The 17,124-nt window shown below is 40.8% G+C and overlaps 1 protein-coding gene and 1 pseudogene across 4 annotated transcripts in view; one reads left to right on the forward strand and one right to left on the reverse strand.

Moving 5' to 3' along the window:
• Nucleotides 1–15,739, reverse strand: part of Plch1 (phospholipase C eta 1) — a 174,465-nt gene extending 158,726 nt beyond the window's left edge. For all 4 annotated transcript variants that reach the window (XM_008840636.1, XM_008840634.1, XM_008840635.1 and 1 more), the window contains exon 1: nt 15,466–15,739. In XM_008840636.1, the coding sequence (XP_008838858.1) occupies nt 15,466–15,508 (43 nt within the window). In that variant the 5' untranslated portion in view covers nt 15,509–15,739. The remainder of the gene's footprint in view (nt 1–15,465) is intronic.
• LOC103740082 lies at nt 5,099–5,604 on the forward strand (annotated as a pseudogene).
• Nucleotides 15,740–17,124: the final 1,385 nt, after the last annotated feature.

Genomic DNA, 17,124 nt, shown 5'->3' on the forward strand with positions numbered 1-17,124 from the left:
AGAGAGGGCCCGAGCCTCCATCTCAAGCTGGAAGCAGGACTTGGTAATATGTAAGAGTCTTCTGGTGTTGAAAGAGTGAAGGGGTCACAGAGAGCAGCTGAGGCTTGGCACCCTGAGAGGCCAGGAAAGGCCATAGGTGAAAGTGCAGCTTCAGTTGCAGTGAAGACCCCAGGATTGAAGGGGTCATGGAGAGAATCTGAGGCATTGCACCCTGAGAGTCCAGAAGAGGCCATTGGTGAAGGTACAGTCTCACTTTCAGTGGAGACCCCAGCTTTTTGGAAATACTAGGATCATAGGACGACCACCAAGGGCAGCAGCAGGTGTGAAATGGAGCCAGCCTGGGTCTGTGAGACAAGCTGTACGTGATGTGGATGGCAGAGCCAGAGAAGTGGAGCTGCCAAAACCCTTTGGAGCCCAGAAGATGGTGAGTGAATCCCAGATGTCCAGCCTTAAGCTACTTTGTGGGACTTAGGTTGTGCTTAAGTGTTCCCAATTCTTCTCTTTTGAAATAAGATAGTACTTGTTTTGGATTTTACAGGAGTCCACAGTTAAGAAACTTTTAAAAGAGACTGTGGACTTTTTTAAGTGTTTGGATTTTTTAAGGACTGTGGGACTTTTAAGGTTGTACTATCTTATGTTGTGATATTGTTAACATCATATCTTGGGAACAAGAAATGGAAAGGTTGTGGCTTAAGGGTAATGTGTTTGTGTGTCAAGTTGACAAGGGGCCAATTGTGCTGGATAGCTTTAGTGTCAACTTGACACACCTGGGTTGAAGGAGCCTCAACTGGAGAATTACTTCCATTGGACTGGCCTGTGACCATGTCTGTGGGGTATTTTCTTGAATGCTGAGTGATGTGAGAGGGCCCAGCCCCCTGTGGGTGGTGCCACCCCTGGGCAGGTCATTCTGTATTGTATAAGAAAGCAGACTGAGCATGGGTTAGGGAAGCAACCCAGTAAGCACTGTTCCTCCCAGGCCTGGAGCTCCTGCCTCCAGGTTCCTGCTCTGAGTTCCTACGTTGGGTTCCCTGATGAATTATGACCCTGGAGATGTAACCAAACAAACCCTTTCCTCCTCAGGTTGGTATTAATCAGAGTATTTTGGCACAGCAATGAAGAAACAAACTAGAACAGCCCTCTACAGCACCACCCTTAGTAGCTGCATCACCTCCATGGTACAGATACACTACTACTGTTAAAATCAGTTGTCCATTTATTACCCTTTTCTTGCTATTACAAAAAATAACTTGGAAACAATTTTCTTAAATATATTTGTTTGGAAATGTGCAAGTTCTTCTATAGGACTAGTTCTTAAAATCTAGCGCTGCTGAACCAAAAGTCTTCCCTACCTAACTGCTCTCCAGAGAGGTGATTGTAATCCCAGCTCCACTAGCAACATGTCAAAGAGCCCATTTCCATACATCTTTGCTGACACTGTTATCTTTTTTTTTTTTTTAATCCCTTGCCAACCTGGTAAAACAACATAACCCATGTCTCATTCATTTAATTTTTTTCAGAGTTACAGTTGGAACCCGGGGCTTTGCACATGCTTAGCAATTGCTCTGCCACTGAGCTACACCCTTAGCTCTTTTTCATTTCATTTTTGAAAGCATAACAGAAGTCTATACCAACACCCTGAACACACACAATCTTATCTGAAACCACACATGGTTAGACAGAATTTTTTAGTCCTTTTCTCTTGTATATTTTGACAAACATTCTCACTGTTTAGTCTGTAAAAGATCCTGAAAACATGTATTATCTTTACCAAGGTTATCTATGCTTAGTTAATACAATTAAGCTAAGTGATAGTAGTAGAGTGACTTGTGGAGTCTTAACCTGAAAGCAATCAACACAAATAATCAGAATTAAAGTCTCTGCATGGGGTACTGAGTATTGTGGGTGAGCTGAGATTATCAGAATTGAGTGACTTGTTTCTGAATCTATGTATTCTAAGTAATACCCTGTGCACTAATTAAATTCTACTAAGAATTTAATTTTTTGCTTCCTTGGAGTCTTTCCCCCTCTTTTCCTATATGCTTGACTTTTGTCTGGTTTGGGTTACACCATCACTAGGTAAATGGGTAAGTATAAAGGGAAGCTTAGTAAAGACACATGAGTAGAAAACTGGTATTGGCCATCAGTAACCATGCTTTCAGACAGGATTGGGTATGTTCAGGGAAAGGATAAAACACAGACATGACCTGTAAATGCAGAGGGCAAATGGTAAAAGGAACAGTTTGTGTTGTCAGAGGTAGAAGGTAACATTTCCTGAAGAGTTAGGTACTGAGCACTAGGCAAGGGAGAGTGCTTGTCTAGCCTGCTTGAGCCCATGGCTCTGAGCCCCAGCACCACTAAAAAATAAAACAGAAAAAGTCACACCACCCAGCGGCTATAAAGAGAATGTCACTCAGGACATAAGTAACACTGTTTATAGCAACAGTCAACAACTTGGGAGCTTTCATCAGATTGTTGCTCTCCATCAACTTCAAGATTTCTGCCTGGCTTGCCAATATTTTTCTTGCTTTGCTTTCATTATTAATGACACATCCCACTGTCTACTACAGCAGGCTCTAAGGTCTTAAAGGTTAATTCAGGTCAAAGCCAGGGTGGTACCAATGATAGATTCTTATCTTCATAGACTTCCATTTGGTGTTATAAACCAAATATACTTAACATTTACTTCTATGACAAAATAGTATGGCTTGAGAAATTGGTGAAAAGAAATCAAAAGCAAAAAAGAAAGGCTTTGTGCAGGAGACAGCAAAAAAGCGAAACCAGAAGAGTGCAGAAAGCCAAGCAAGAACACGAGATGGAATGAATGTTCATTCTTGATGCATCTCGCTCTCCCTCTGTGCCCTTGTGCCTATTTGTTTTCACTCCCTGTTTCAGGAAGAAACAAGGATAAACTTGAGATAGAAGATTATTAGCAGAGAGTGAAGGAATATGCAATAAATGGAGAATGATCAAATAAAGAAGAGACCGGCCAAGCAAATTTTCACCTTACTTTGAAAATTAAGTGGTAAATAAAAAATGAGACAAGATTCCTCTCCAGAGCTCCTCTACAGCTTGCATCATTCCTCATTATGCCTTCAACCCCTGCCTTCGCCGATTTTCCTGGTTAATATTCGAGCTTTTGTCTTCTGACTTCCACTTATGTGCCATGGCATGTGGCATCCCCCCAACACACAGAGACACACACATGAATGAACGAACGAAAGAATGAATGAATGAATGAATGAATGAATGAATGAGTGTTTAAAAAGAGAGAAAGAGATGCATGCCTTTAATCCCAGCACTCAGGAAGTGGAGGCAGGTGGCTCTCTGTGAGATCAAGGCCAGCCTGGTTTACAGAGTGCATTCCAGGCAGCTGGGACTATGGGAGACCCTATAAATAATAAAAATAAATAAATAAATAAATAAATAGATAGATAGATAGATAGATAGATAGATAGATAGATAGATAAATTTTTTAGAAAGAGAACATAATAAAGTATAAAGTCGTTGAAATTAACCTCAAATTCAGGAGAATGCTCACTGTTGGAGGAGCATTATTTACTAAGTAATCTAGACAAACCTGGGCTTACACTGGGGCTCTAGGAGTCAAACTGGGAAGGCAGAGTACGCAATGGCTCACAGAATTCACCCTTTCCTTTTCCCTGCTGAGCTCCGTTTTGAGACTACTCTAATGACATGACTCCTTTCTGTTTGTGTCTGTCTGTGTACTCACACATGCCTCTGCACATACTTCTAGAAGAATGTAAATCTAGACACCGAAACATCAGCCACGATGTGCCTGAGGAGTAAGAAAGCAAAGAGAAATTCCACCCAGTACTTAATAGAAATCAATAGTGCCTGACATTTTCAAACTGTCATTGAGTCTAATTTCAGACATTTGAAGTATAACAAAGAATCAAAAAGACACAAGGGGCTGGAGAGAGGACTCAGAGGCCAAGAGCACTTGCTGCTCTTGCAGAGGACTGGGGTTCGGTTCCCAGCACCCACATGGCAGCTTACAACTCCACTTCCAAGGGATCCAGCTCCCTCTTGTGGCCTCCACAGGCAGTGCATGTTAGTGATACATGCATGCTGGCAAAACACTCACACACACAAAATAAAAATTAAAGAAAAAGATACATGATGATAGATGAACTTAGACACAGGAAAATGTACAAGAAAGAAATTTTGAGAGCGAACAGCAATGCTGTCCTTCAGACTTGCCCTTCACTGTTCTTTCACTTCTCTGATTTTGAACCTACATTTTAGTGGTGATGAGACAGGAGGCACCTCAGAGCCCTGCTTACATATTCTCTCAAGTTTAATCTTTGTCCAGCCTCTCTGGAAAAACAGACAATGCGTCGATCTTAAAGAAAACAAGAAGCAACAGGTCACTGGATTAGACAGAAACCTTATGTTACACGCGTCTGTAACCGTGACTTATTCTTTAAACAGATCAATAGAAGCAATCATTTATTTCTCTTCAAAGAGACAGCTGAAGTAACTGGAGCTCACTCCGGGAAGCTTCTGTTTTGTTGACTTGTAATTAGAGAAGGGATGGATCATCTGTCAAAGCCACGATGACTAGGGTTCACAGCCTTGATACACCCAAACCAATTTCTCAAGTGGACTGCAGGATCTTTTACCTTCGGCTTTTGAATCTGTTTTTCACTGCACTTAAAGATCCTTTTTCCTGAAATACTGCTTTTATATCACCTATTTATTTATTCCAAAGCTTACCATCTTCTCCTCTTGTTCCTTAAAGTCGGCCCAAACTCTTTAGAAGGATATTAAAAACTCTGTACATCTCTGGGCTGGAGAGATGGCTCAATGGTTAAAAGCACTGACTGCTCTTACAGAGGACCAGTGTTCGCTCCCCAGAACCCACATGGCGGCTAACAACTATATGTAACTCCAGTTCCAGGAGATCCCACGCCCTCTTCTGACCTCCTTGGGCACTGCACAACACAGGTGTACTTATATAATGTAGGCATAGTACTCATACACATAAAATAAAAATAAATGAATGAATTAATTAATTAATTAATTAAAATAGGCCGGGTGGTGCGGCTGGGCCGGTCTGGCCCACCCTGCCTCGGCCATGGAGGTCTACATCCCATCCTTTCGCCACAAGGAGAGCGACCTGGAGCGCTACACTGTGTTTAAAATAGAAGTGCTAATGGATGGAAGAAAACATTTTGTTGAGAAAAGGTACAGCGAGTTTCATGCCTTGCACAAAAAGCTTAAGAAATGTATAAAAACTCCAGAAATCCCTTCTAAACATGTTAGGAACTGGGTCCCCAAAGTCTTGGAACAACGATGGCAAGGCTTGGAAACATATTTGCAAGCTATAATTTTTGGAAAATGAAGAACTTCCCAAGCTCTTTCTTGATTTCCTAAATGTAAGACACTGGCCTCTCTACCAAAGGCAGAAAGTTGTGGGTCTTTGGATGAGACAAAATCTGAGGAGTCAAGCAAACTGTCCCACCAGCCGGTGCTGCTGTTCCTCGGGGATCCACACGTCTTACCTGCAGCCAGCGATTTCCCAAATGTGGTTAAGAAGGAGTTCTTCATGGGATATTTTACCCTCATCTGCAACCCAGGTAGAAATCCTCCGTGGCTCAAAAGGCTGAAGCAAGTTTCAAAGTTGTAGGCAATGAAATCAATATCTACCAAATTAACTGAAACTCTGGGACACAACAGCTCTAGCTAGTGGGAAAATTCACAGTTACAGTTTAATTCAGAGCATTAGAATTTCCATTAGGATGGTGCTTTTAAAAATAGAAACTGGACCAGGGCAGGGCCAGGTTAAGGTCAAGTGTTTAAGAACTAAAGGTAGCTGCCAACCTGGAAAGTCACGAAAAGGAGGCCACGGTGGGTTACCGGGAGCACCGAGCATCACAAAACAAAGCTGGGCTGTTTCGCCCGTACCATTTGCTAGTTGAAAATCGTATCCTGAGTCAAGTTGACACCGAGCAACCTTGGTGGCCTTCTGTTCAGATCCTGGCACACTCATCTTTTCACCCAGAGGTTTTCTACGTCACAGATGCTGCATTCAGCAGTGCTGGCACCAGAAGAGTGTTCGGCCCCCTGTGCTGACTGTGAGGATGGAGCCAACCTGGATGTTCAGTTGTCCTGATGGTGGACCGTATCGGCAGATCATTGCATTTTAGTTTTCACTACAGTGGCAGTGGTGCGGCCTCACATCCACAGATTAGCTTCCCCCATCAGTGCTTGGTATGGAATGGGGTGTTGGGACCACCCTTGGAAGCCCTCTAAAAAGACTGTATTGGAAATCTGTCCTCCACTAATTTTTCCTCTAGTATTGGAAGATATGAGTACTCTGAAGCCCAGCTTTCAGCACTGCTGGAGTTTTAGGGGCCATCATATAGACAGCGCATACTTTGAAAATTAGACTCACACTGCAAAATTCTTGCCCCATAAGAGGTGGGCCTGAGCTGAGTGGCTACAGCAGGAGCACACAGACCATGCTGCCTCTCTTCCGTGTGTGTGATTATGCAGCGCCTGGCTCTGCCATGGCGGTTCGTGTGATTTTCTTTCAAGCTCCTCTTCACTGACCTCATTCATGGATTAATGTGAGTTAGATGCGTTTATGCTGAGTAATGAAGGATCAAAGCATATGTACTACCTGTATGTATGTGCTGATTAACGGCCTATTTATGGTTATTAGTTTTCATAAGTTTCAACGTGGGAAAAATATTTAAAATTGAAAGTACTAACCACGTTATGGTTTTTTACGGGCATCTAAATCTACAGATTGAAAGCCTGCTGCAAACTTTTAAAAATACAATTTTTATGATGGATTATGTTACATGTTGGAAATAAGAATGAAGTAACTGTCATTCACCAAAAATAACTGAATAGTGAAATATTAGAGATACTTTGGAAACGTTTTTATGTTACTAGCTATTTTGAGTTAAATAAAAAGAAAAAAATAATATTTGAAAAAAATAAATAAATAAATAAAAATTAAAAAATTTAAAACCCCTGCATATCTCTCCTACGCTGCTCATTCTTACCCTGTTGCTTCCCTGTACCATCTCTGTGTAATCTGCCACAACATTTGCCTTTCTGTCTCCTATTCAATAAGTGTTCATTAAGCAGGTGAATTTATTCCAAAGAATGTCCCGCCAACCTGTCAGTGGGAAAGGTGTTCGCAGAAGGAACTGAGATGTCTTTACAGAGATAGTTGGGAACTTCCTACAGAGAACACAATCAATGGCTTCCCACATATGTATCTGACCACCACCAACAAAGTAGTAATATCCCTGAGACAGGAAATATAGCTATAAGTCCAGGCTACAAAGTCAGACAAGATTAAAGTGTCAACTCGACCAATTACACTATGACTCAGGGCAGGTTCTCTGGTCTGTCTGCACCTCAGAGTTCTGGTATCTAAAATAAAGATAAAAACAAACATACGTATTTCACGGAGTCATTATGAAGATGGCCAGTTATCAAAATTATGGCTGCATTCTCTATTTTTTCTAATAAATGACTCTTTCATTTGCTACAGAGTCCTCCAAAATCTGTTCTTTTCCTCACATACAAACCTCTGCTGCAATATCCTTACTTAATTAAAAGAATTTAGCCTGTCACTTTACTCTGGGAGGCATTTATATGGTCACGAAAGAAAAATTCATGTAGTCACAGTAATATAAACTTTGTCTCTTGAAATTAAATTTTAAAATCAACCTGTGATCAAAGCATAAGAGGAGCAACTAGGGGTGCAGAAAAAAAATGGAAAACATTGTACAGAGATAAGTTAAAAGGAATTTCAAAACAAGACAAAGAAAATGCTATGGTCATTAGACAGAGGGTTCTAGCTAGCAAAGCAGGAGTCGGAATTTTAAGAGAGGACCCTGGGGTGTTCAGAATGTGCTCAGCAGGATGCAGGCTTGGGCTCAATCCCCAGCAGAGCAAAGATTAGTAAGTGAAGCATTACAGAAAGATAGCCAATAAAGTTAACTGAAGGGGGCATGGCAGGGGTGCAAATGAGCAAAGTCCTTATCAGCCACAGAAAAAAGCCTGGAGATAATACCCAAAACTGGGGAATCAACAAGGAGCACTACATTGTTCAGATTCATGAAATTAAGACTAAGCCCCTGCAAGCAGGGAAGTGAGTGAATTTAAAAAGGTTCAAGGTAGGTAGTGAAGGTGGCCAAGAGGGAACCACAGTCACTGGTTATGTACACTTGTGTTCAGGTTTTTCAACTATTTTATTTTTCTTTAAATTAAGAAAATTTAAGTCAAGGCTGGAGAGATGGCTCAGAGGACCCAGGTTCAGTTCCCAACACCCACATGGCAGCTAACAACAGTAACTCTAGTTCCAGGAGGTTCGATACCCTCTTCTGGCCTCCACAGGCATAGCACACATGGGTGCACTTACACACATGCAGGCAAAACACTCACACAACATGCAGGCAAAACACGCATACACATAAAACAAAAAAAATAAAAAGAAAACATAATTCAAAAAATCCATTCACAATACCAACTAGAAACCACGGAGGAAATGAGCAATAAATATAGATGAAATATCTGAAATTTTTGTTGTTGTTGTTTATTAAGAACAAGCAGAAGGCCAGGGAGATAGCTTAGTGGGTAAAAGCACTTGTTGTGTAAGCCTAGCAGCTCACAGTTGTAATCACACCACTTACAATGCCAAAGTAGAAGAGCTGTCATGAGTCTGAGGCTAGCCAGGTCTACAGGGGGAGCTCTAGGCTAGCCAGGAAGGGAGGGAGAGAGAATGAATCTAAAATACAATGAATCTTATAATTTTCCTGAAAGAGAGGCTACAATATCTGTAGGTTGGTCTTCTTCCTCAATTAAATTATAGTTTAATTAAGAAAAAAATTCCAGCCTGGAGTGGTGGCACACACCTTTAATCTCAGCACTCAGGATGCAGAGGCAAGAGGATCTCTGTGAGTTCAAGTCAGTCTGGTCTACATAGAAAGTTCCAGGGGCTATAGAGACTCTGTCTCAAAAAAAAAAAAAAGAGGAGGAGGAGGAGGGTGGGGAGAAAAAATTCCAACTGGATTATATCTGGAGCTAGATAGGCAGTTCCAAAATTCACCTAAAATAGCAAAGTGCATGAAAAGAAACCAAAAAAAATGTTGTTTATTAAGAGCAAGAAGGTGGGCAGGGAGATGGCTTAGTAGGTAAACACACTTGACATGCAAGCCTGGCAATCTGAATTCTATCCTCAGAACCCATGTAAAAAGCTGGATGTGGTAGTACACATCTGTAATATCTGTAGTCTGGCCTCTACAGGCATTGCACAAATGGGTGCACTTACACACATGTAGGCAAAACACTCAACACCCTTATAGGAAATGGGAGACAGAGACTTGGAGAATCACCAAGTTGCTCCTGGGCCAGCTAGCCTGGTGTTCACAATGGCAAAAACATCAAGAGAGACCATGCCTCAAAAACAAGGTGGATTGACTGTCAAAAGTTGTCCTTTGACCTCGAGAAGCACCATGGTCTGCACATATGCCTGCACTCTCTCTCTCTCTCTCTCTCTTTCTTTCTTTCTTTCACCACTTTGGAGGTTCAGTGCCCCTGTTCTTTGTGCTTGCACCATGCCCCCTCAGCTCCGGCCCTTTTCTTTGACCATAGGCTGTGGAGGTCACAGTCGATCTCATGTTTTCAATAGCCAGGCCACCACCAAGAGCCAAGCTCTGTATGTATTGCCTGGAGCCAAGTTGTTGAGTGTTTTAAGGGGAGGTCAACCCCTTGGGCTTTCTCTACACTGTATCCAGGGTGGCCTGGTCCGCCCTGCACCAGAACTCTTCTTGTCAAACTCTTATCCTTTCTGCTGGTGTTCTCAGTGGGTGCTTTGGATACACACACACACACACACACAAGCAAGGAGTAAGAATTTGGCCTCACAGAAATAGACTAATAGAGTTGTGGAATGGAATAAAATACAAGCCCATAAGCATCCTCTTTATTAAATAGGAAAATAACCACATTCCATAAAACTATGCAGTTTGGAAGTGTTTTAGATAGACCCACTGAAGGGGTTCTCCAATTGCCTCGCCCTGCATCCCTGTTCAGCATGGAAGAAGCCAGAGCAGTCAGCATCCCTATTCCCTATTGGCAATTTGGGTAACCCCTTCAGAGGATGGCATGATAAGAATAGGAGGTAGGAATTGGCTAGGCAGTTAGGGTAAAAAGACCCCAAAGAAATGTAGCCAGTTTCTTGGCTAAAAGTCAAAATGTCCTTGGGCCTGTTAGCAACATACTCTGTTCCAAAGGCCAAAAATGTCAAAAAGTATTTAGGAGCTTGTATCTAATCCTTAAAAGATTTTAGGGTTACCGCTTCAGAGGGGGGGATGTTGGAGGGAAGGGTGTGGGCATGGATTTGATCAATATACCTTACATACATGTATGAAATTCTCAATAAAGTTTTGTAAAAGTTAAAAAAGAAAAAAAAAGAAAAAAAGAAACTAACCATCAAGAAAAGACACTGACCTCCCTACCCCATTGTTATTTTGGATGGATTTTATAATCAATATGATTAATACTCCAACCAAAATCCTGCAGCCTGGTGAGGGGTTATCTCGACTTCTCCAGAAAACCATTTTTTTGTTCACTGTAAAAGAACAGGGATATCCATAATTAAGCAGAATTCTGTTTAACAGATAGGAAGTCACAAACTGTGTGGTGGTGCACGTCTTTAATCCCAGCTCTCTGGAGGCAGAGGCAAGTGGAACTCTGTAAGATTAAGACCAGCCCGGTCTCCACAGCAATTTCCAGGCCAGCTGGGGCTACAGGGAGACCTTGTCTCAAAAAGACAAAAAAGAAGTCACAAACTTACAACAGAAATGAGAAATGTTAAGTGTCTTACCAGAATATTGTTCCTGTGTACCTAATTTATCCCAAATACAAGGCTGGTCTAGACAAAAAGCACATGCAGAAGAAACACTGCAAGTTCCAGGGCAGCTTTGGTCAGGGACAAAGGCTACCACTATGGATGAAAGCCCAGTGTATCCTTATGAAAGATCATTTAGCTAACAAACTCCAGTGGAGGCCTCTGGTCTCCTAGCTCCAACCCTACCCATTCTACCATCAGTCTCCAAACTGCTGTTAGAGGTCTTTCTAAAACTAGAATCTGGGGCTGGAGAGATGGCTCAGTAGTCAAAATCACTGATTGTTCTCAGAACCCACATGAAGGCTAATAACCATTCAGAACTCTAGTTCCATGGGATCTGAAGCACTCTTCTGGCCTCCATAGGCATTGCATAACACAAGTACACTTACATACACATAGGCAAAACACTTGTACACATAAAATATTTTTTTTAATTTAAATCTAGAATCTAGCTGGGTATGATGGTGTATGCCTGTAATCTCAGCACTTGGGAGGTGAATTCGAGGCTAGCATGAGCTATATGAGATCCTGTCTCAAAATACCTTTTTAAAAAAGAACTTGAATCTGATTCATCTCTTCCCAGCTCAAAACTTTCTGTTGCTTTTAAAAACATCCAAATCCCTTAACCTGGATTACCAGGCCTTTACTATAACACCTAGTCCTTGCTTCCCTCCTAAACTTCAATCTTTGCTTTTCTACCTGATATAATCCTCCTCATCCCTTAAGCCTCAGCTAAAATGTCATCTCCAGGAGTCCTGTGATGACTTTTCTATACTCAGAGTACCCCCAAAAAGCCCTTTCTTCATTACAGGGATATAAACATGTCTGTGTAGTAGGTCAGGAGTCACTGTAAGAGGTAAATACTTTTATTCATCTTCATAGCCCAACCAGTACCCCTTAAAGTACTTACTATATTGTTATTGATTATGCCAAATAATTATTAGTGGTTAAGAATTCTACGAGAAAGTACTGCAGAAATGGATCAGTGGTTAGGAGTACATACTGTTCTTCCAGAGGGCCTGATTATGGTTCCCAGCATCCACATCAGGTAGCTCACAACCACTTGCAACTCCAGCTCCAGTGGTATCCAATGGCCTCTGTTCCCCTCCCAGGGACCTGCACTCAGGTGCACATACCCACATACATACACATAATTAAAAATAAAATAAATCTTTTTTAATATTTTATTTATTATTTTTATTTTTTTATGTGTATGAGTGTTTTGCTTGCATGTATGTGAGTGCTCCCATGTTGTGCAATGCCTCAGAGGTCAGAAGAGGGCTTCAGATTCCCCTGGAACTGGAATTAAGGACAGTTCGTAGCTGCCATGTGGGTGCTGGGAATTGAACCCGGGTCCTCTGCAAGAGCAGTCAGTGCTCGTAACTGCTGAGCCATCTCTCCAGCCCCAATAAATCTTAAAAAAAAAAAAAAAAGAAGAAGAATTCTTCAAGACAATAAATAAAATTTAGGGAAAAAAATGGACTGGCAGGATGGTTCAGCAGGTAGAGATGCTTATTTAAGGGCTTGACAACCTGAGTTCAATCCCCAGATCCAGCCAAGTTGTCCTCTAGAACTACCACACAACTGCACGGTGGCATGCATGCACATGCGCTCTCATACACACAGAGAGACATTCAAACAAATAATTCCCAGCACTCGGGAAGCAGAGGCGGGCAGATCTCTGTGAGTTTGAGGCTATCCTGGTCTACATAGAGAGTTCTAGGCCAGCTGGGGCTACAGGGAGACCCTGTCTCGAAAATACCAAAACTAATAATAATAAATTATTTAATTTTAAGAAAAAGAAGTCTCAAAATGTTCTATTTTCCTCTCCTTAAATAGCAGCCTGTGTAAAGAACTTAAACGGTATAACATAAGTGACATCACAAATACTAAAATGCATCTCCTAAAAACAAAAATTAGTGCAAGTGAAAAGGGTAGATCCAGCCATGGTGGGAATTGGAGGCCTCAGTTCTAGCTGCAGATCTGTTCAGTATGTTCAAGAAAATTAGGCAGCCTCTCCATGCCTATTTTATCTCTTTATGAAAAAATAAGATTGTTACAGTTTCTTTCTGCTCCAGAAATCTAGAACTCTCCTACAGTGACATCTGCCCTTCCATAAGGCATGCTACACAGTGTGCACATGGCTGGCATGCAGGCTATACTAAGCTATACTAAGCCATGGTGAAAATTAGCAGATGGTACCCAAGTTCTAGGACAAGTATTTTTCATTGGCACCCCAGAATGAATATAATTTCCTTTCAATTAAAGTAGATGAAATGTACATTATCCTTAGTTCATTTTTTTTTCAACCTGTTATTTGTGTGCATGTGTCTGTGTGACTGTGTATGATGTGTATAGGACAACTTGCAGGAGTCATTTCTCGCCTTCCACTATGTGGGTTCTGGGGGCTCGAACTCGGGCTATCAGGCTTGGCAGCAGGAGCCTTTACCTGCTGAACCATTCTCTCTCCGGCCCCATTACCCTTCTTTCTAATTAACTTGCATTTCTATAATCTTTTTCTGTTTTCCAAATATTTTCAAAGACAGTATACCAATAATTCTTTTCACAACCCTGTGAGGTAAGGAAACAGTGTTATATCTTGTCAGTTAAAAAAAATTTAAGTCCAAGTTCATAGACATTATGAGATATAAAAATATGAGCCTTACATGCCTTAAGCTTGTTCTATTTCTGATTTCCCATCACAACTGAAGCCCCGACCTTCTCTCAGACTGTTCTGAGAAACACTGAGATGATTCTCCAGTTCCCAACTTGCAGATTTAGCACATTAAAAAAATTCAAGGCTAATAATAACAACAATAATTTTCTAGGTATGTGATGAATAAAACCTGTACAAAAATGTATAAGTATGCTTATAAACTCATTTCACGTTTAATAAGATAGCTTTAAGAATAACAATCTACCACCAAAACTTGGAGGGGGGTTCTATTTGATCTTTCTCTCTGTGAACGGACATTTCTCAACTTTGTAACTCAGTCAGTTGAAGCCACTTCCACTGTTACTATTTAAGAGTGGAACTCAGACTCCATGAGAATTCAAATTCTTATTAATTTTACATATTCTGCATAACTTAAGATGTTCCAGTAAAATCTATCTGGGATTTAAAAGAAATAGTTCTTTTAAAAAATGGTCTTGTTACTAACAGAGACGATTTTAAAATTAGGATGGAGTCAGAAAAGGAAATTTTTCACTCAGCCAAAATAAATTATTAAAACAAGTCAAAGAAAATATATTAAATAAAATACAAAAAAAAAACCCTCTAGTAAGACCATCTATATGTGAAAATATCTATCTTTAAATGACACCATATATTAACATTTTTAAAGTTTACATGGCTGGAAAAGCTAATTCAAATTTTCGTGATGTTTAAGAATCAATTTATCTGAACTTCATTCTTAAGGCCCACATTATGTGGTAAAAGTAATAAAAATCATTCACTACTTCCATGATAGGTGGTTAAGCCAGTCCTGAGAGTATGTCACACAATGCAATTCACTACTCCATCCTGCAAACAAGAGAGTTCCCAAACACAGGAAAAGAGAGAGCTCTAAATGAGAATCCTTCTAATGAACTGTGTATCAAGTACACCAAATCCTATCCTATTTCTGTACGAAGGCTCCTTTCCAGACTTGTAAAATCCAGGTATAAGCAGGAAATCTCGGCCATAGTACCATGTATATATTTTTGAACAAAATGCAAGCATCAGGGCTGGTTCTGTGAGCACAGCATGCTGAGGTGGAAATCATAAACTAGCAACAACCTCTAGACAGGCTCTCAGAGGGAGCGTCGGCCCCGGGAAGTTACATCTCAGTCAACCTGCACAAATAATCTGAAGTGACACATGAATTTCAGCTGGAAGATGAGTTTAGAAGACATTTCTTGACATGTCATTTGTTCTGTCTGAGCAGGCAAGAACCATCTCCATCCATTTCTAATTTCCAACCTCCTAACTCATGCTTCGGAGCGTTTCCCTTGTGTTCCTGGAGCTGATAGACAGAGTCTAAGAACACGATACACGGATTCTGCAGCCATTTTATCTGTGCTGAATACTAATGCCATTTCATTTCTTAAGCTAATTCTTTTCCCTGCCCGTGACTCTCTTTAACTGATACACATTAGAAATCACCCTCCCTAGATGACTGTAGAAAGTGAAAATGCAACTCTACTCATCACTATTCAAAGTGAACAAGACTTGACAACTCTTAAATTAAAGTCCACTGTTTATATAAGATGAAATTTTTAGCATGTCTGTGTCCTTGACTTATAACAAGAATACAAATTATTTTCTCCCTGACCACTTTGTTATAATGATGCACTTTTAGTATGTCAGCATGCACATCCACCAGCACGCAAACACACATTTTCAAAAAGAAAACACTTTCACCTAATCAAAAAAACTTTACCTTTTTCGATTCAAATTGAAATATAATATCTCAAATATGTCATCAACAATTCAAATAAATCTTCAACTTAACCGAACATGAAATAAAACAAGGAATCTTTTACTAGAGCTATTACACTTACCTTAAAATTAATGATATGAGTCTTACCTTTTTCTGGACTTAAGTTTTTATACACTTCAAGGTCTGCCATTAAATTTAATATTGCTACACATTATTGGCCAAAGCAGTAAAATTTCTGTCTAAAGGCAAAGCCTTTTTCTGATACACATCTTCAAAAAGGAGGGAAAGGCAAAGAAATCCTCAGCAGCCCCAAGAACCTGGTTCATGCTGCCCTGGATGGCATGATGGCATCTTCACAGTCCAGGCTTTACAATGTGGAGAAAATAAATCCATGAGCTATGATTACAGAACTTTGTCCCAAACTGAAAAGCACAGCCACACAGCACCCTGGAAGCATCTGCTCAGGGCTGCCGCCACTGTAGGAATGAGGCACGCATTCTTAGTGCAGCCCTTAAAGCCCTCAAGGCATTCTGTAAATTTAATGTCTGGGAAGTGTAGGTCTTTAACCATCAAAGACTCCCTCCTCACCTCACCTACGAGGTCACTGAGAGATACGGATTACCATAGGAGTGACAGGAGTGACGCAGGCTGAATGCAGAAAATGAACATGAACACACAGAGACACACAGAGGCACACACACAGACTACATGCACGCTCCCGAAGCAAGCATCACTCCATGAGAGGCAAGCACTTCCATTAAGAAATAAGCTACATGCCATCCTCGGCACCACAGGCCACTTTTGTTCCAGTCTGGGCAAGTGCATACTCATTTATTCAAAGTGTTGAAGCTTTTCCTTGTTTTGTTCTAATTCCACACAACCCCGGCAGCGATTACAGGAACGACAGGAATGTTTCCAACTTAGAAGGAAGGAGGTTAGTCTCAAAATGTTTGCTCAGTGAAGGCTACTTCTCTGTTTGGGGTGGGGGGGGAATCACATCCCTGTGAACAAGGTAAACAGCATGAGTCTGAAAAAAATCAGTTTTTAGTGAATGAGCTAATATATTATTATAGGGAAGTTTTCCCTAAAGTATATAAAGCATATATTCGAAAGTTTAATCAACTTCTTGGAAAGATACACACACACATAAGCTGATGTCTCATAAGCAATTTATTATTGTCTTCCTTTTAAACATTCTAACTGGGTCTCTCCATCCTGAGCATTAACCCCACTGTCCCCAGAATTCTTTACTGTTATCAACTCCTAGTGCCATTCTTATCTCCCCAACTTCAACTCACCCCACCTACCTGTGGCCCCAGGGGCTCCTGGCATCCCCCAGTCTGCACATGTTAATACCAGTCTCTACTAAATTCGTATCAGGGTTGCCCCACCTAGATTACTAATCCATACCTTTTCCCAGGTCCCATTTAGTCTTAACTGCTCTTGAGACTCTCATTTGAAAATTAAAGGTAACTGGGTGCCCATAATTAGAATATCCTTCTTGCAAGATTAAATCTAATCTACATATACACACACTATTATACAAAATAGTTTAGAAGCTATCTGCCTATGTTCAAATCTTACCTGCCACGAATGACCCAGCAAATTGCTTAAATTCTCTGCTCCTTGGATTCTTCATTTGCACAATGGGGAAGCTAATAAATCCTACTTCAAAATGCACTCCGGTGAAAATTTATCCATAAAGCATTCAGAATGGTAATATTGTTGTTACTATTATTCCACTTGAAATTCTCTACATGCATTTAAAAAAGCAATGACATCAGTGTTTAAACTCATGATTTTAAG

This window comes from Nannospalax galili, unplaced genomic scaffold (genome assembly GCF_000622305.1).
Source record: "Nannospalax galili isolate Female #2095 unplaced genomic scaffold, S.galili_v1.0 scaffold59, whole genome shotgun sequence".
NCBI lineage: Eukaryota > Metazoa > Chordata > Mammalia > Rodentia > Spalacidae > Nannospalax > Nannospalax galili.